The 20811-nt window shown below is 41.0% G+C and overlaps 1 protein-coding gene across 1 annotated transcript in view; it reads left to right on the plus strand.

Moving 5' to 3' along the window:
* LOC134540129 (CD109 antigen-like) overlaps positions 1-20811 on the plus strand; it is a 487552-nt gene that overhangs the window by 421549 nt on the left and 45192 nt on the right. The window contains exons 14-17 of the mRNA XM_063382655.1: positions 12362-12550; positions 14777-14957; positions 18243-18411; positions 20324-20436. Coding sequence (XP_063238725.1) covers positions 12362-12550; positions 14777-14957; positions 18243-18411; positions 20324-20436 — 652 coding nt within the window. The remainder of the gene's footprint in view (positions 1-12361; positions 12551-14776; positions 14958-18242; positions 18412-20323; positions 20437-20811) is intronic.

Genomic DNA, 20811 nt, shown 5'->3' on the forward strand with positions numbered 1-20811 from the left:
CTTCGGGGACGTTAGAGATGAAAATTCCCCATGGCAACGGTTATTCCCTTGTTGATGCACTCTTCGTGTCCGTTAAAATCTTGCGGGGTCGTTAAATATGAAAATCTCCCGTTTTTCAGGTCCTACAGACTTGAAACTCAGCATGAACATTTCCTTATATTACGTAGCCATCAACTGAGGACAAGGTTATCCGAGAATCAGCTCCCAAGGAGTCCTGAGCAGTCGTAAAGTTATGTCATTGAAATAATTGGAGGATTAAAACACGGCTCAAATTGTTTTTTTTTTTTTTTTTTTTTTGCTAAGGGAAGAAAACTACAACTCGTTAGTAAATAAAACATGGAATTTTTTTTAGAGTAAATGTTCATCATTTTTCACAATTTCAATTTTTCAATTATCAGATGTTTGGACCGTTAAAGGCCATGTTTCAAGTGACTCTGAAGATTGCCTGACATTAAATCTAAGCGGTTTCGAATGTTGCAATCGGATTAGTTGTAGCCTTTATATAGCTGCAATTATCAGCCTTTCTGTAGGGCGAGATTAGTGTAGATTTAGAATAACACAAAATGTGAATTTCCGTCTCCGTTTACTTGCCACTGTAGAAAGGGCGTTATCGGCGAAACCATGTGATGCTCAGCTTTATACACCTAGTAAACATGAACGTGCCTACGTGAAAATTTAGTTTTTTTTTTCCTTCTCCCCCTTCAAAATAAGGACGTATATGAAGCTGAAGCACGCTCTTCAGAGGAGATGTCTTGTGTTGGTTAACCTCACACGCGGAACCCTGCGTATGCCTTCCCCCCCGCCCTCTCTGCGAGTCGTGCATACTTGCGGGCCTGGCCTCTCGTACGCACCCTTGTCTTCTTCGTCCGGTCCAGCCGGGTAGTTCGTGGTCTTCAACCCCCCCCCCCCCCCTCCATCCCGGACACAACTCCTGCGGCAGGGGACATAAACCCGTGGACATAAGCCCGGATAGCAGCCCGGCCCAGGGGTGACCAACCTCGAAACAGTCAAGCGGCGTTTGCATAGGTCTCTTCCGAACCTGGGGAAACACAGCGACCTTCACAAAATATCAATTACCAACCCGGTTAAAATATTTACACTCCCGCTGTATTTTACTATTATTTTTTTTTGTAATTGTAACTAAAAATTATCATGTATAATGTAACTAAAAAATAATCATGTAGGTGCATGCATATTTCGCGAAAAGATTCCGAGACTAGTTAACAGTTAAAACACTGTAGAATCGTATGTGTTTCGTGATTGGGTGTGTTTCTTTTAGGTACATGTCGAATGTGACAGCACCAATCACAGCCATTCATTGCGGAAGCAAACGCGTCTTGAGTGGCTCGGTCAAGTAAGGCAACGACTTCTCTCGCAGACGGCCGCCAATCACAAGGAAGAACCAGCTGGTGCGGGTATACCTTGTTGCAGTCGAATAGGCGTTCAGATTGTTTCGCGAAAAATACCTGCCCGTAATAATATTACATATATTTGTAAATTTGTACGTTAAGGCCCGGCACACACGGACTCAGAAGCGACACGGCGCGACACCACAGGATGTCGCGCGACAGATTAACACCGTTATTTCCGTTACGTTATTCCCCCCCCCCCCCCTGATTCTTCCAATCAAATTGTTGTCGTGATCATGGGCGTAGATCCCGGGGGGGCCAGGGGGGCCCGGGCCCCCCCTGGAATTAATGGGCCCCTCCTTGGGGGGGCCCACTCCGTGATTTTAAAGTTAATGGTGTACACAACACACATATATATATATATATATATATGAGAGATTATTATTTACAATGACGATAGACACTTCTACATGCTTTACATTCCTACCTTCGAGTTCCGTAGTTATTTTCCCTTACCCCTTTTGCGAAAGCCGTGGTATGCAGTTTTCCAGTGAGAACTTTGAAACCCTTAATTCCTAGAAACCGTTCATTCCAAAGGACGAAGCTAGGATAGGGTTCCGTTAGCATTGCCTCCCCATTGTTACTCACACTACCTTGTGCTCTGAATCGACAGTATTATAGGTTTCAGGTAGTCTGTTTTTAAAGTGGTTTGGCTCTCGTGTGCGCCAGTCTTCTGCTTTCTTGGCAAACATCAACATGGATAAGTTCGTGACGCGGAAGAAACGGAAAACAGAATCTGATTCTCACCTGGTAAGCTTGATTGTTTTATAAGTAGTGACTATTATTTAGGTAATATATTTTATTTAAGTGATTGTGTAACGTTATTTTTTCCAGTAAATAAATAACTTAAAACTTTAACAGTAATTATAGCAGAATTTAGTTTATTTACGAACTGAAACTTATATACCATTTTCTGGAATTTTTTAGCTCATCTCCATTCTGTAAGGCTAGCTGCTCTGTACGTTACATGTGAATATACAGGGAATATTTTTTTTTCCTCGTCAATATGGAATTTAAAAATCACTCCCCTTTTATTATCAAACGATAATTTTCACAATTCATGGCCGATAATCACTTTATAGCATTTGTTGTTTGATAACCGCAACACTGCAAGAGTAAACAGAAGTAAGAATGAGAAAGAAGTATTTAAACGTTACACATCCGTATTTAAGTTAATAAGGAAGCAAACGCGTCTCTTTAATAACTAATCAAGCGGCATATTTTAACTAAATAATTCACTGCCAAAATACTGATTATACTAAATATAAGCCGAGAAATGTATGTGGTTCAATTAGCTGTAGGATAAATTTCATAGTTCTATCTCCGAGATTTTTCATTTGTTATTTAATTTTTTTTTCTTTTTTACCTGGTTGATGCCTTTACTAAATAAAGTAGTCTTTAAGGGTTTTAATATGATTCGATCGTTCATTTGATGTTGATCCGTTTATTAGCTTTGGCGCTTTGGATTTTTAGGGCGCATCAAAAACTGTGAACAAAGAATTTCAGGAACAGCATTTGAATCGCAGTAATCATGTGATGTGGCATAAAAAAAACCGACAAAGTGCGAGTCGAACTCGCGCAGGAAGGGTTCCGTACCATTATCTATAAAAACGGCAAAAAAAAAAATCATGTCTGTTGTATGGGAGCCCCACTTAAATATTTATTTTATTCTGTATTTATTGTTATAGCGGCAACAGAAATACATGATTTGTGAAATTTTATTCTGTTTTCACGTTTGTTGTATGGGAGCCCCCCTTAAATATTTGTTTTATTTTAATTTAATAATTTATTTTTAAATTGAAATTAGAATAAACACTTTTGGAAAATGGGGTGTTATCTATTTGCATTATATACACGTATATTATTTTTATAGATTTTTTTATGGATATTTTATGTATTTAGGTTAGCAAATTATTCAAACATGTTTGAGAGATCACTTATTATAGTCATTAATTAATAATTACTAAAACATGTTGCTCTGCTTTATTGTTAATATCACTTACGTAAAAATAAAGTGTATAACATACGAGCTTATCATCCAGAGAATACTTGTTTCGGTTGACCTCTACCGCAAAATTCTTTAACCACAGAATTCACGGGCCCCCCCTGGAAATCCTACAGATTTGCGCCCATGGTCGTGATAGTCATTCAAAGATGGATTGTATAAAATAGGTCTTTCCTGTACTTAACATACTAATCGATCAGTTAACATACCTACTTTACAAGCGAATATCTACTCAGATTAAAGTAACTATGTAAAACAGTGTTTAACTGGTCAGCTACAAACACAACTACCATGGAGTAAATAAGGGAATGCACACTGCGGTCATCAGACAGTCTGCTCGCGACTAGGGTTACCAGACACTGATAACAAAAAAGGAGGTCATTCACCTCGCAAAAGGAGGACATTTCACTAAAAAGGAGGACAATATATTTTTTTAAAAAAAGCCATGAATTAATTACAATGGAGTACGATATTTTACAATGTTTTGGCATTTAATACAGTTTCAGTATAAAGAATCAAACAAACTACGCATATACAGCATAATTAAAAGCACGTGCTTCTGCATGTGCTGCTACCTGTCAAGCTGTCATAGAACTACTTACTAGTGGGGTGACTGCGGACAGCGCATTAGCGCACACCGCGCGCTTTACTCAGAGTGTAACTGCAGGAATTATCTCACTTTATAAAAAAAGCCGGACATTTTGGAGCATTAAGGAAAATCCGGCCGGACGCAAAAAAATACATAAAAAGGAGGACATGTCCTCCTTTTGCCGGACGTCTGGTAACCCTACTCGCGACGGAGTTGGAGCAGTCACTCGATGCTGTGTCTGATCGCGACTCCTGTGTGCGTTGCTTGTATGCAAATACACGGTCAACTGCTGTCGGACAAAACGTCTCGTCTTGACGTGCCATGTGTCGTTCTGTGTGCGTCCGCCCTTTCATGAGAGCAACTGTAGGTATCGCTACAAAAAAAAAAAATTGGTTGTCTGTAAAGTCGGTTTACGGACGATAGTTTAAAGTGACAACGTCATAACAAAACATTGCTGAAATGATTGCATACTTTTATGAATAAAATTGAATAATTTTATTGAATTATCACTATTTTGTATGGATACAAAGGAGTGAAATGAAAGCTACAATTTAATTGATAAATTTACTTTTATTTGCACTCATTAATTCAAATTTGTTTATTACTTTAACGAAGAGATTATTTTAACTATAATTTTGCGTACATGTTTGCTATTTAAATTCTTCCGATCTGTGCTATTCTGTTAAGGATAGGACGATGATAGGAAAAGTAGGAAACGAATGGGAGTGTTTCAAGTTTAATTTGCCTCGAAAAAGTCAAATCGATGGTTGTTCCAGTCGAGTGGAAGAGAGATAGATGCGGCGCAAGCGTACAATGAGCGTAACGGGACACACCGTACCCTGAATACATTTCCAATATAAACTGCGCACATTAATAAACATAACAAATCGAAATAGAGTCGAGCGTTCAGAATTTTTTTCTCGCGAAGTTGCATTAACGGTGTCCATAAAGTTGCATTCTTCCAAATAAATACCGCTGCCATTAATTTTATATCTATTTTTTATATCTCTGTTGTGGTAGCTTACTTTTTTTTTTCACACGTACATAGGAATGGGAGTGGATTTCCAATGGTAAGTTGCTATTCCTAGATACTAGAAAAAAATCACGGATTCATTTCGCTATACGCTATCATTCAAACACATAATAACTTCGTGCTACATCTGCAATTTGCTCGCAGTTCAGCCGGAGGTCTCTGGGCCAATCACAAACCCTAAACCAAAATATTTACGAACCACAGGCAATCCAGTTGATATGACGTCACGTGTGGGCAGCCAATGGCCGTGTGGCATTTGTGTGAGTGCGCTTAAGACTGTGGAGTTTATCCTGGAGGTCATTGAACCCGTGGATTTTTCCCATTCCTACCTATCACAAAAGGCCCTGCTACACTGCCAAACTCTCGTTTACAACACCTTCATTTGAAGTTGGACAAATAATGCTGAAGGGTTATGACGACACCGAAAACGTCACTAGCAGCCATGTTTATTCGACAAGTTGAATGACTGAGTTTCCATAAAATATTTTACCTTTAAAATGTATTTTTGTACGTTTGACGAAATCGGCTAATCTGAAACTTGCCAAGCGAAAACTTAAATGGTGGCTGTTTCTGCCTCAGAGTACCTTAAAACAGCGAAGCACGTATCAGAATAAAGCATTTATGAAACTAAAATAATATTCACATGTAGATGTAGTGTGTTAAATAATTTATCTGGTAAAAGTTAATAATTTGTCAATATTTATTAAAGATGGAAGAACATTTATTTAACCATTAAACGAATATTTATGTGATTTGAATCTAGCTTAAAATCATAAAATGTTTAAATTTCCCATCCAGCACTGTAACGCATTATTTTTTTTTTTTTCAATATAATGTAAAAATTTAAACGTCTAGCTGTCCCAGTCCAAAATTAAACTTTGGCATTGATACAGGATTTTTAAACATTTTTGAGGTTACCTGTGCAACTTAATTTTTTTGAATAAAACCGGAGAAATTATTTGGTATAATACCCGCTCCCCCTCCCCCACCCAACTTTGTTGTCAAATACCGTAAGGGACGAAGATTGGAAAGTGTGTCAGGGATATTCTTTCTATGACCAACATTTTTGGTTCTCTTGACCACCTGATGCTTTCCCGACCCATAACGATATAGGTTCTTACAGACGAGACTTATGGCGTGGGATGTCTTTGCAATTTATAATTGAAACTTGGTATTATTCCGGGACAAGTAGAGCTCGTGACACCGGGGCGGTGAAAGGAAAGCCGATCAGCTTCAACTCCCTTCTCCCAAGTTTGAGGATCACGGGCAGTCGGCGTATCACGCTAATTCGCGTATTAAAAACCCACCACCGCTGAAAGTGCCCGAGAGTAAAATGGTATTAGCATTGCTCGGAGAAACTTGAGTCGTTGCGGACAACCGAACCGTTAAGAGATCCCGAAGTATAGCTCCGTCGTCCCTGCAAGGAAGTCGATAAGTCCTCGGAACTACCGCGCCCGGCCTTATCAGCTCTCTTTAAAGTCCCTGTTCGCCGCCCTTATAAGGTCGTCTCGTGTACTTCCTGGGGAATCGATGCTCTTTTTACGGGACGGACTAATCGTTCGTGGGCGGTAAAACTCGACGAAGGCTCCCTCCTCCCTCCCCTCCATCCACCTCTATTCCCAATTCCGATTAATGACGTATTCTCTCGTGCCTCGTGTGTGTCGCATCCTCTTCCTTCCAAAAGGAAACAACGGGGGCGTTGTCTTCCCCGAACCCTTCTCTGCTCTTAAGAAGGTTCGTCCCTTTTCAAGTTTAAAAATGTTTTATGTACGATTAACCCAGTTGGTGCTAGACTTCAGAGTATATACCATACTCTCCGGCTCGTTCAAATAAGGAGTATTAAATGGATTACAAAACTTAAACTTTTTTTTGGGTTCGAACCGTTTGAAGGCAATGCAATATAATATAAAAGCCATTGCTAATTTGCAATGTATATCACAGAGAAAACCTAAAGAGCAGGAAAAAAAAAAAAAAGATGAATAGGTACAAAAACAGTTGATGTCAAAAGTTAAATGTAAAAAAAGTACAGAGAATTCAGTGAAAGGAATTAGAACAATATCACAGCAATAATAGCTTGAATTTAATTTAAAAAAAAAATTATTTTACTTGGAAGTCCAAAATTCTCGTGATTTAAAAGAACTTTGAAAGGCTAGGTAAAATTAAGTTTTTTTTCTTTCTCCAGAGATTTCATAAAAACCTATCATACAATGGATTATCCAGTAATATTGTCTTTAAAACTAAAAAAAGAAAAGTTACCGTTCTGTAATCATCTAGATATTTCTCGTTACTTTTACACCCCAAAGACTTTAAAAATGTAACTTTGACTGCTAATTATGCAAAAAAAAAAAAAGTATTTAAAATGTATTTGTTTATGTATATATACACACAAACACACACATACGTCGTTTTGTAGAAGGTTTAGAAAATATAAATGATTAGAAAATGCCCTTAGAAAATATCAATGATAACAGCCCTTAGAAAGTAGGAATGATAAAAAAATAGCCCTTAGAAAATAGCAATATTAAGAAAATAGTCTTTAAAAACATGAATTAATACTATACACTTTTCCTTTCTTTTTGTGAACTTTTTCTTGAGTCATCCGCCACAGATGGCAGCGCCGTTACACATTTCCGTCCCTTAACTTCCGTGCCATTCACGAAGTCACTCATACGTAAATGCCGTGTACCGAGAGCTAAGAAGACGTTACGGGGACGCACCACAACGCCGAAATACGTTAACGCCTAAAAATGTCATTGCAGGACTGCCACAAAGGTTAGGTTAGGTAAGCTTAGCACACAAATTCATTCAGTTTTTCATTTTGCTCCTGTGCCCCCCCCCCCCCCCCCTTCTCTCTCTCTCTCTCTCTCTCTCTCTCTCTCTCTCTCTCTCTCTCCCTGCAGCAACATTTTTCGGCGTTACTGTATTTCGGCGTTGTGGTACACAGCAGTTTTCTAGCTGTCGGCGTTGCGGTCAATTTGGCATTCGGCGTTATAGTATTCGGCGTTATTGTACGTTCGGCGTTGTGGTATTTCGGCGTTGTGGTAACGACCCAGACGTTAACACATCAAACGTAAACTTGATCTTGTGCAGGCTCTGTTGGGACCCAGCCTGGAGTGCGATGTCTGAAGCCCGTCCTGGCGTTTGGAAGTGGAAGGGAGTGTACCCGTGTACCCTCGGGTGTACACTGAACACTGAAGCCGGACAATGCGCGCTCCGCAGGGCGCCATGTGAACCCGAGCTCTCGGGAGCCTGACATTTCACTTACCCCGAGTCATCATCCCCCCCGCGGGTATTATTCGCATTTTTAGATTTTGCTTTTCATGTTCTGTCGCACAAATAATGAAATCCTTCCACGAAAAAAAAAAAATTGGTTGTCTGTAAAGTCGGTTTACGGACGATAGTTTAACGTGACAACGTCATAACAAAACATTGATGAAATGATTGCATACATTTATGAATAAAATTGAATCATTTTTAGTTTAATAATAAAAGAATAAATACTTGAAATTATAATAGTAATAAGATTTTTAAAATGCAAGGATAATTAACCTTTATTGCCGAAATTGTTGTTGTAATAAGCAATGAAAACCACATTAACTTTTCACTTCGCTTTATAAACAGTCGAGTGGAAGAGAGATAGATGCGGCGCAAGCGTACAATGAGCGTAACGGGACACAGCGTAACGGAACAGTGTGCGTAACGGGACACTTTTTCATGCGTTCAGCCGGCGTTCATCGATTTATTAGACGTTGTCACGTCAAAAAGTTCTTTATTTATTTTTCCTCCCTGGGAAAGTAGCTTTCCCAAGTAACTTATAGATGAGTGTAAACAAAATGAAAGGTTGATTGGGTTGTGACACAGCGAACCAACAAGTGCGCGAATTTATTATTCTCGCGACAGGGGGGGGGGTTGAGGAATCTGAGGTCCAAGGGTTTAACGGTTGGTGTTAACTGACACAAGTCATTTCACCAGGCGATCTAGGGCTATATGTTTGTAATAAGCAAAAGAATTTATGATATTAAATAAAAATAAAGCACGTGTACTCGGTACGGTGATAGAAGTAAAACTTCTTTGGCAATTCAAACCTCGACTCCTAAGTATATCGTAAAGGGGTAAACGGCAGCGAGAGAAAAGAAGAGAAAGAATACAATTTTGATAAATAAAGATGAATCAACAAAATTATTACCCATTTCAAAATAACTGCTCAGGATATCAATAATTATTAATCAATTTTACTCCCATCGCGCAAAAAAAAAATTCACTTGAAAAAAATTTAAACTTGGTTTTTGGCGTATTTATGACATTTTATCATCCCCGTTTCACTGTTACGAATTCCTCCACAGATAGACGATTTTTAATTCCAGAGGGACCCAGGGCCATGTTTCCCCCTCCCCCCCCCCCCCCCCCAACCCTTCCCGGACCTACGCCCAAGTCATCTACGGTCGAACTACACTGTAAATTTGTACATTTACATTAAAACAAACTGTTTCACATCACAATAGTGTTCGCAGTAATGCTGGGTTCGGTTTCTTACCCGGGTATTTATGATCTGCATTGTTCCAATACCTCTAACTGTTAAGAGTTATTTGCAAACGGTTCATAGAATATATTTCCAGTATTAACTGCACACATTAATAAGCACGTTGAAACAAAATAAAATCAAATAGTTGAATATTCAGTTTATCTTTTCCATGGTTTAAAATAGCGGTGCTTGTACGAAGTATTAAACATAAATTAAAATAATAGTCCAGAAAAATTTCAGTATTGTTTCCAAAACGTATTTCATTCATGCAAAAATAACGAATTGAAAAGAATTTTCTTGTATGTTACAAAGTATATCTTGGCAACAACTGATTTCTAAAAGGAATCTGTGTACGCTAACATCACGAAAAAAAATGTATTAAATCTTTCAAAATGGTGTTCCTGCTTTATTATTATTTTATTTTATTTTATTCCCTCCACGAGCGAGCCTCGAACTTCAGCCGTACCCGCGAATTATCGGGGATCAGTGAATCTTAGGCTTCCCGCGGCGCGCAATACTGGCGGGGGGTCGTGCAAGCCCCCAGGGCTCTCCCCCCCCCCCCCCCACGGGTCTTGTTATTAGCGCGTCGATAGCTCGATCGGAAGTACGTTGGCAAGGGGCGTGTAAGGAGGGTGGGGGGGGGGGGGGGCAGACTGGATCGGCGTGGTCTTTGTGTGCGTAAGGGCGTGCGTGGGAACTTGACGAGTGGGAAGTGCGAGCGTCGTGCGTGAGTCAACCGCGCGTGGAATAGGTCCTTGGCCCCCCCCCCCCTTTCCCAATCAACCCGTCCTCAACACCTCCATCGAACCCATGTCCCCCTCTGTAAGAGATATCTAAAACCAACCTAATCCAGACCGCACCTGACCTTCAAAGTCAATTAACTTTTTTTTGGCTGAAAAAAAAGTATTAATTTTAAATTTTTAGTGTTACTCTACTGTGTGCAATTTTTTTTTTTTTACTTTAGTAGCTACTACCCTTATAAATCAGATAAAACAAAGTTTTGATAACAGAACACTCACGAAATTTGAATTTCCGGTTACCGTTTGAAAACGTGGTGTTTGTTTTTTGTTATTGAAGGAAATGGAAGGTGTTGTAAGTCAAGAAGAGCCACTTTGCCTTACTGAATAAATATGTAATACGTATTGAATTCTCACAACTTTCATAAGTTCATTCTCAAACTACAAAGATTCGAAACAATAAACAAAAAGATTTGGTTTGGCACATTTACTGCGCTCTGGTAACAACTTTATAAATCAATACATTCGGACATCGGACATCGCAATTGCGGACAGGGCAGTTTCCTGTGAGGCAATGTGACGTCACTCACATTCGGATGAGGACACGGACCACGCACAGGTTCGGACTATTGTAGACGGGCTCTTACAGACGCAGTCGCGAGCGGTCCTTTGTGCCGGCGACGCTCTGGACGCGATGGCACGGCTTCCTCTAGGCCCCCTCATCGTCTGCCGTCGGGGGTCGCTCACGCAACGCAGTCGAGCTCGGATGATTCCGTTACCCGAACCTCCATTGCCCTCTGCAACCCTTCCGTGCTGCGCACGGGGTGAGCAGCCCCCTTCTATTATCTTACCTCGTAATTTATAGGTATCGCCCCCTCGGTGCTTCACCCACCCTTCTACTACGCGGCTTGGGGCCTCTTGTAATGCCTTCCCCTCCCCTCCCTCCATTGATCTCTCTCCTTCTCGAGGACCCTGCGGCGAACTGCACAGATTGCCGCTCCTTCGGAAACAATGGCATCCTTCCTTCTTCCTTGGCGGCTGCCGGTCTTCCCTGGAGACAACCTCGTTGTTCGCGAGCGGCCCACGAGATACACGCAGCCTTTCTCAGTCGCGTATTGCGCGGACCGCTTTCATCCTTTTTATGAGCGTATCATTTAAATAAGATTATATAATATAATAATGTGCGCAGGCTTTCACGGCCATTGTCTGAAGTAGCTTGGCTTCTGGGTTGCAGCCGTGTCCTTGGCCGAAACGTCGGTGAATTATCCGCCAAGGACACGGCTACAACCCAGAAGCCAAGCTACTTAAGATTATAGTACCTGGATGACCGAGCTTTGCTCGTTTTTTTATTAGAAAAGGGGGGGGGGGGGGCTAAAACCATCCGTGCCGGCTGGGTAAAATAATGGGTAAGTAAATGGCTCGACTCGCTTATCAACATTATTTAAAGAGACGATGTTTTTATTTGTAAGTCTAAATAAAAGCTTTACGTATGGTGGGGGTAACCCTTGGGCAGAAGTTAACCGATTCATTTCGTCCTCTACTTCTGAAATAATTATATATCCCTGTACATAACGATTTTGCGCTCGTTTGTGTTTAGTTCACACGTACGCTCGCACGCACACTAGCCCCACTTTTACGTACAATTACGCTTTACTACTTTCTTTCCAATATTTCTCGCTCATGTGTGCAAATACGAAGATGTACCTGAGAACCTTTTTAATGTATTTTTTAATTCTCAGCAAATTATGTTTGAAACGTTTTTCGATTAAACGTCTAAATTCTGAGAAAAAAACTGATTTTAACCAATTTGTAACCCTTATCTCCAAAAACTTCACGTCCGATTGCAAAAAAAAATTTGCACCAATCGATTAAGCGTCACCGAATTACCCTTATATCAAGTTTTCAGGTCTGCTGGTAAAAAGTGCTTACTTTGCCTCTTGTTGACTGGCCCTACACATCGGACAGATGCGACTGCGCGAATGCGGCAGGGTCTATAGGAGAGCAACTGCTGGGAAAGTGAGGAGCTGGCGTGTTGAGGTTGACGAGAGTTTCGCCGGCTGTTGCAGAATGGCGGCGCTGACGGCGCTACTGCTGCTCGCGCTGCTGGCGGCGACGACGGCGCAGGAGCCGCCGCCCTCCATGAACGACCTGAACAACCAGTGGCCTCCCGGGGACCTGGACTGGGGCCGCGACCCGCAGAGCCGCGACCCGCAGCTGCCCTGGGACCCGGCGCAGAACGTCATCATCAGAGAGGCGTGAGCGCCTGCCCGCCTGCCCGCCCGTCCTCCTATCCAGCCCACTGTCAGGGGCCTTCCCCTCTACCATTCCCACAGAAACAAAAAAAAATTGGTTGTCTGTAAAGTCGGTTTACGGACGATAGTTCAACGTGACACCGTCAAAACAAAACATTGATGAAATGATTGCATACTTTTTTATGAATAAGATTGAATAATTTTTTTTATTGAATTATCACTGTTTTGTATGGATACAAAGAAGGAGTGAAATGAAATCTACAATTTAATTGATAAATTTACTTTTGCACTCATCAATTCAAATATGTTTATTTCTTCAACGAAGAGATTATTTTAACTATAACTTTTATACATGTTTGCTATTTAACTTCTTCCAATCTGTGTTATTCTGTTAAGGATAGGACGGTGATAGTAAAAGTAGGAAACGAACGGGAGTGTTTCAAGTTTAATGTGCCTCGAAAAAGTCAGGCAAATCGATGGTTGTCCCAATCGAGTGGAAGAGAGATAGATGCGGCGCAAGCGTACAATTATCGTAACGGGACAATGTGCGTAACGGGACAATGTGCGTAACGGGACAATGTGCGAAACGGGACGCTTTGTCGTGCGTGTAGACGGCGTTCATCGATTTATTAGACGTTGTCACGTCAAATTGGAAAGAGAATTAGCCAGAAAACAGTTGGCAAACAGCTCCACCTCCCGAAATCAAAATTCTGCGTACCTGCCCCCCTGTCCACTATAACCGTGGAGGTACTGGAGCGTCTGTGCATAACAGTACGATATTAATAAAACTCTATGTGACTACTATCAAACAAATTATACCTTGTCATATAATGTTTATAAAATTTTTCCTGCAGTTTGCCATAATTTTTTTTTTTTTTGAAACTTTGATTTTTTTTCTGAACAAATTACTGGATGTGGACAAAATATGAGGCCCAGCGTAAATGCAGTAATAAACAATTTCTCTCTGGTGGTTAGTTACCAGAATATAATTTAAATAAGGTTTAGAGATACTTTTTTTCATACTTGGTTGGCTAATAATTTGGATACGAAAAATCAAAATAGTAATAATTTTAGCAAAAAAAAAAAATATGAATCATAACTGGCGAGAAATGAGCCCCTGTGTCACCATTCGGCGAAAGACTAAGGCTGATTATCTGGTTATATTTCTGTGCTCATGAATGTGTTTATTTTAAACAATTTCGAAGTACATGTTTCCAAAATGTAACAGCATGAAAAGATGTGTATTTAGAAGGGTAATATAAATACAAAAAAATTTCCTTTCATTTTCATCATGTGGACACCTCTCATCTATTTCATGAAAACTTTTCCTTGGTGACTAACTTTTGTACTACAATTTCCCAAACGTTATTATCATACATTTTTTTACAACTCTTAGTGGGGAAAAAAATATTTGTACTTAAATGCAGCATTGTATATATAACAAAAGAAACTAGCTTACAACCTGCGGCTTTGCTCGTGAAATATTTCGGAATATATTGTTAATATTGTAAGAGTAGATATTGCCAACTGAAAACTTCCTGAAGCAAAGCAATGTACACAATGAAATTTTAGATTTATATAAGTTTTTATTCATAACAAAACCATTCAGGGTCGGAACTCCCGTGGGGGATATATATTTATTTATTTATTATTGATAAACCACACTTTCCTCATTTTCACATCCCTGGGGCTTGGGCACCAGAAGTGCCCTGTTTGAGGTTTGAGATTGTTTCAACGCTTGGGTTACCCTGATAGAATGGAAATTACAAGTCTGTCGTTCATATAACAAATAGGAAAAATTTCAGATGATGCATAGGGGCACGCCTTTTTCGCGAAAAGATCTGAACACTTATTAGACTGCAACAAGGCCTGTGGTTTCTTCGTTGTGATTGGCAGCCGTCTGCGAGGGAAGTCGTTGACTTATTTGACCGAGCCACTCAGGACGCGTTTACTTCTGCAGCTGAATCACTCTGATTGGTGTTTTTAGAATCAATATGTACCTGGGAGAAACTCACCCGATCACGAAACACAGACGGTGCTGCAGTGTTTTAACTTTCATCATCTGGTCTGGAATTTTTTTTTTTTTCCCGCGAAATCTGCGTGCCCCTATTGATGCGATGTGCATGCAGATGTTTTCGGATCGTGTGGGTGTGGTGGTGAAGACGAGCGAGGTGGAGGGCCGTGCAGGCGAGTGGCATAGGCCGGTGTGTTTGTGTGTGCCCGCGGCAGGACATACTTCGTGGTGGCCAGCCGCATGGTGCGGCCGGGGCAGGTGTACCGAGTGGCCGTGCTGGTGCTCCGAGCCCCGCTGCCCCTCACCGTGCGCGCCTCCGTGCAGAGGAACGGCGTGGAGCTGAGCGCCGACTGGCAGGACGTCAAGGAGGGCATACCGGAGACTCTCATCATGAGGGTGCGCCTCCCCTGCCTCCCCTGCCTGCCTCCCCAGCTGTCGCGGAACACCGCCCTATCGGAAAACTACCATAACGACAGAATCCCGCATGGCCTCTTCGATAAAATGCGGAAATAGTACCACAACGTAAAATATGCCACACGTTCGAAAGGACGAGGCGGAATTCCACCATATTTAATTATTTAGAGACATGAAAAATTCGCGGGTTCACTTCGTGTTATGGTAAAATTCAAATAATTATACCTTAGTGCTGCTTCTGCCATTGGTTCACTGTTAATCTGGATGACTGAGGGCCAATTAGAGACCCTCACTCATAGAAGTGTTGAATCACAGACCACCCAGTCGAGACGACTCACAAGTCAGCAGCCAATGAACAGGTGGCATTTGCCCGAGTGTGTAGAGGATATTGGAGTCTATCCTGGAGGTCATTGAACCCGCGAATTTTTCCGGTCTCTAATTCATTATACACTCCATGGAATGAGTACAACTGCTTTGCTATCGAAGTAGTGTATAGAATACGTCGCTAGGTAGCACTGTTAACCCCCTAGCTGATTTTCTTAGGTTAACTTAAAAGGCTGCAGAAAGCGCTTCTGACGGTTACTTTCTGTAGTTCCAGTCATAAATCAACTCAACAGATCTCGCACTAATAGAAACAAATGTTTCCAAAAATGGGTTATAGGAAGCAGCACTGTATACTTATAACCGCGATCTACAAAAATAAAAATAAAAAGGTAGTTTTCAACTATGGCACTTTTCCTCCTATTTTAAAGTTAACCTGACAAACAGTTAGTGTTGACAGCGCTACCTACCGAGTATTCTATACACTACTTCGAGGGCAATGCTGCTGTACTCATTCCATGGAGGGTGTAAGAAAATATGGCAGAATTCCGTTTCGTCCTTTGGACGTATGGCACTTTTACGTTATGGTACTTTTCCGCCTTTTTCGAAGAGGCCAGGCGGAATACTGCAATTTTGGTAGTCATCCGATATGGCAGTCTTCCGTCGCCCAGCTAGCTCGAGTAGAGCTGTATTATATATATATATATATACATATATATATATATATATATATATATATAGCCTGAAACTTATATAATAGCTTTATTTAGATATCTGGTAGTTTGCAAACTGAAACTGCTTAATGGATTGTTCAGCATGTTACTGTATTGTAGATTCTAGTGTTTAGTGTGAAATGTATCGTGTTTTACTGATGAGTGTGCCTGTGAGTTGGTAGTGCTGCTAGGTCAGCGTACATCATAATAAGCTCGCCATTTGCATCATCTCATTTTTTAAAAAAAAAATATTTTCGCATGAGAGTTGAATGCCAGCCAAACAGACCCCTATTTTTTTTTTCATTCCCTAAATAGGCTGGTACTGTTCAGTAGATTAAAAAAAAGGCACACTCAAATGTGCATCTACAAATATATATATATATATATATATAAAATACACACATAGGGGAAGGGGGGGAAACGTGTCCACTGACCCCCCCCCCCCTCCCCAAGGGCCAGAGACGCCCGTGGTTGTAATAGTCAAAATGTATACATACATAGACTGAACTCTATTTTGGTAGCTATATATTTACACAATCCAGCATTTACTCCATGAAATAATACTCATTGTATCCTGCCAACTTGGTAACGTACACACAGAGGCGGATCCAATGATAGACTAGAGAGGCAGTGCATGCACGAGACCCCCTCTCTGGATCTGCCACTGTGTAAAATCTACCACGCCAACCTCACTTGCACCAACACAAAAGTTGTTATTTTGATTGAATGCTGTGTTCTGTTAAAAAAAAAAAAGGGGGGGGGGGGTTGTCTGTAAAGTCTGTTTACTGACGATAATTATACGTGATAACGTCGTAAGAAGACATTGATGAAAAATGGCATACTTTTTAATTTTCATATATTATTCACCGTTTTTGCAAACTTAATTTAAATTATTTATGTTTAAATATAATTACGAACAATTAGTTAAAAAGCCCGCCTTAACCTTGTTTGATATTATAGAAGATTTTCTCGCACGGTGGTTGTGCCGGTTCTTGCACGCTCGGCTCAGGCGGAACGTGGCAATAATGAGTCATGCTTTTTCGTGCGTGCAGCCGCGGCGTTCATCGATTTATAAAGACGTTATCATGTCAAAAAAAAACTATCTCTGTTTGCAAGTGCTTTATGTGTGCGTCCAGGGGCGCAACAACTAAATTTCCAAAAGGGCGGGGGTGAGAGGGGGGGCAATATACCTTTTTATAAAGAATCATCGATCCCCCCCCCCCTATTGAAGCAGGGGGGGGGGGTCCGGGGGTCTTCCCCTGGGATAATTTGTATTTCAAGGTGGAAAATGGTGCTATTTAAGAAGTTTTATTATCTAAAAAATTGATTACACAGCACTTTCTTTGCCCCCGTTTTGCCCCCACTTCAAGGTTTCAGAAGGGGGGGGGGGGAGGCAAATACCCTTGCCCCCCCCCCCCCCGCCCTGTTGTTGCGCCACTTGTGTACGTCGTTGGCGATTTCTTTCATATCGTCAGCAGACTGGTTGATTGGTTGATTGGTTACTTGATGATTAAAAGGTAATGATATTTTTAAAAAGTCACTCTGAAGTAGGCCTATACAGTGTTCATTACAGCTATGATCTACGAAAGTATACTTTTGTAATTAGTTCAAATTGACATGTTCATTGTTTGTGTGAATGTACTAAATTGATGCAGTGAAATTAACTAGCATTTGTGGTGAGTCTACACATGCCATGCGTAGTAAATTTATATACCGCGGAGCATAGGCGTACCCAGGGGGGGGGGGGGGTTTGGGGGTTGAAACCCCCCCCCCCCCCCGAAAAGTCTTGGCGACCATTCCCGTCTCAACGGCAACTCTGGAGAGGACATTTTCTTTCTTAAGAAGATTAAAATCCTATCTGCGGAACACCATATCTCAGGACAGACTGAATGGATTGGCCTTACTGAATGTCCACTACTACATACACATCGACCCGGAGAATGTGGTTACTGAATTTGCCAACAAAAAATAATAATAATAATAATAGAAGAATTCTTCTGTAAAAAGTTTGGAGGCTTAAAAAAGTTTATTATAAACAATTATTTTTTGGTGTTTATGGAGTTTTTCTTAAAAAATCAGAAGCCCACTTCCCCAACCCCCCCTTCCCCCCGAAAAAAAATCCTGGGTACGCCTATGCCGCGGAGTAAAAATGCACCAACATCTGGAATCTGCCTCAAAAGTAACGTGCGAAAGCGACCATATAGAAACGTGTTGTTGCTGTCGGTGGGGAAAGGTGCCGCCGACCAGCGTGTCCGGGACGTACAAGCTGCGGGTGGAAGGAACCTACGACGGCTCCATGGGGGGAGTCGCCTTCGTCAACGAGACCGTGATCGCCTTCTCGCAGCGCTCCATGACCATCTTCGTGCAGACGGACAAGCCGGTGTACAAGCAGGGCGAGACAGGTGCGTCCCGTCCCGACCTCTGGTTACTGGCTTGGAGCTGGCACGCCGGTCGTCAATGTTAGAGACCTGCAAAATTCGCGGATTCATTCGGTGATAGGCTAGAATTCAAACACGTATACCTCTTAGATTTATTTTGCTGTTGGCTTTACTGTTCATCTGGACGAATCTCAACCAGTTATAAACCCTCAACCAAAGAAGGATCGAATCACAGACAAACCAGCTGAGACGACTTACAAGTCGGCAGCCAATGAACTTGCGTTATTTGCCCCGAGTGTACAGGGGTATGTGCAGTCTATCCCGAAGGCCACCGAAACCGCGAATTTTGCAAGTCTATAATCATTAGGGACTGGAAAAATTCGCGTATTCAATGACCTCCAGGAAAGACTCCACGATCCTGTGCACACTCGGGCAAACGTCACCTGTTCATTGGCTACTGACTTGTGAGGCGTCTCAATTGGGAGACTCGTGATACGATCATGCTTTGACTGAGGGCCTATAAATGGCCCACACTCCTCCAGGTTAACAGTGAACCAATACCAGAAGTTGCATAAAGGTACAACTATTTGCATTCCAGCATATCGCGAAATGAATCCGCGAATTTTTCCTGTCTCTAGTCATCATCTCCTTATCTGGGGGTCGTGTTTGTTTGCAATACCGTCTTCACCACAAGGACACACGGGCCATCCTCAGGGGGGCCCGAAGGATCGACAATTTCTCTCGCATTTATCCTCTGAACTTTTTTGTCGAGCACAGTACCTTAACAGTGCCAGTAGCGTAGCCAAGATTTGTGTATTGGGTGGGGAGGGGGTCCGGGGGTCCTCCCCCGGAAAAATATTTGGATTTAAAGGTGTAAAATAGTGCTATTTGAGCAGTTTTCGGTACTTAACTTTAAATATTGTAATGGTAAAAATATTATTAATTTTTTAATAAAAAATTGTTTGAGTGATGAAGTAAGAAATTAATTAAAGATATTTTAATCAATACAAGTGCCTTGTTTACGTCCACTCAAAATCATAAATCATGCTCGAAGCTCGACAATACAAAAAAAAAAGGAACCTGAAAAATTAATTCATTTACATTGTGATATGCTAAAATTAAAATAATTATACCTTTTTGCTTCTGCTAATGGTTCTGTGTTAATCTAAAGGAATTTTGGCCAATTAGAAACTCTCGATCAAAGAAATGTCAATCTAAGGTTACTTTGTTGAGATGCCTCACAAGTCTGTAACCAATAAGCAGGCGACATTCGTGCAAGTACGCAGAAGATCTTGGAGTCTATATTGGAGGTCATTGAACCCACAAATTTTTCCAGTCTCTACCCGTAGGCGTAAAAATAGCTCCATGAAAACTGAAATTTCAATCAGCATCTGTAGCACAAACACTCATACTTTTGTAGATGTTATTGAAGTACCCTTTGTTTAAATAACTCCTGAAACATCAATTAGGTACCATATCACTCTATCAGAAATCCAGCAATTACGTACTTATCATCTTGTTACTTTAATTAGTTACTTGTCAACAGATGACGCCACATGTTGCTTGCAGGTAAATATTACATAGTTCTTTTATGTGGGATGCTGGATGCTCACTAACGATCGCTAAAGAATGATTGCTTTGCGAGACTCCGGCTAGAAGGAAGTTCGTCTTGCATGTTATTGATTCGCAGATGTCTCATCCTATATTATTTGACTGAGTAGTGGATGTTTATTTATTGAATTCCAACTGATAAAAATATTGTAAGACACAACACAAGGCTACGTGGCTACGTGACTGCAAGTCTACAGGACTACGAAGCTTCCATAACACAGGGCTACGTTGCTACGAGACTGCTAGGTTTTCGAGAATACAATGATCCAACTTAAATAATGTGGCGTGCATTGTGTATTTGTAACCGAAGTTGTTGCTCGTGCAGTGAACTTCCGAGCCGTGCCGATAAGCACTGAGCTGCGTGCCTTCGACGGAGCCGTGGATGTCTACATGTTGGATCCTCACCGCCACATCATGAGACGGTGGCTGTCACGACAGGTGCGTACTGACCAGTTCACCCTGTGTCCCTTCAAATAATACAGTATAAATATAACAAGAGAAAATTATCATTATCTTGCTGTAACTCTTTTAAAAAGAAAGTGCACGTTATGTTCCATTAGTCTGTTAAGCAGAATGTATGTCTGTTCATTTATTTTAGACTCACATATTTTAATAGAGATATTGTTAATAAATAAATTGTGTATGTTATGAGATATTTTGTGTTAAACCCATGAAAATTAAAATAATACTAATGTTCCGAGGTAAGTAGGGGAAAGTGTATCCCAACTTCGTACAAAGCAGTTATAATTTTACAGGGGTGTAATACCCATATAAAATTTTTAAACTAAGTACACTAACATTGCAGGGTATGAT

The sequence above is a fragment of the Bacillus rossius genome, chromosome 16 (assembly GCF_032445375.1).
Source record: "Bacillus rossius redtenbacheri isolate Brsri chromosome 16, Brsri_v3, whole genome shotgun sequence".
Lineage (NCBI taxonomy): Eukaryota > Metazoa > Arthropoda > Insecta > Phasmatodea > Bacillidae > Bacillus > Bacillus rossius.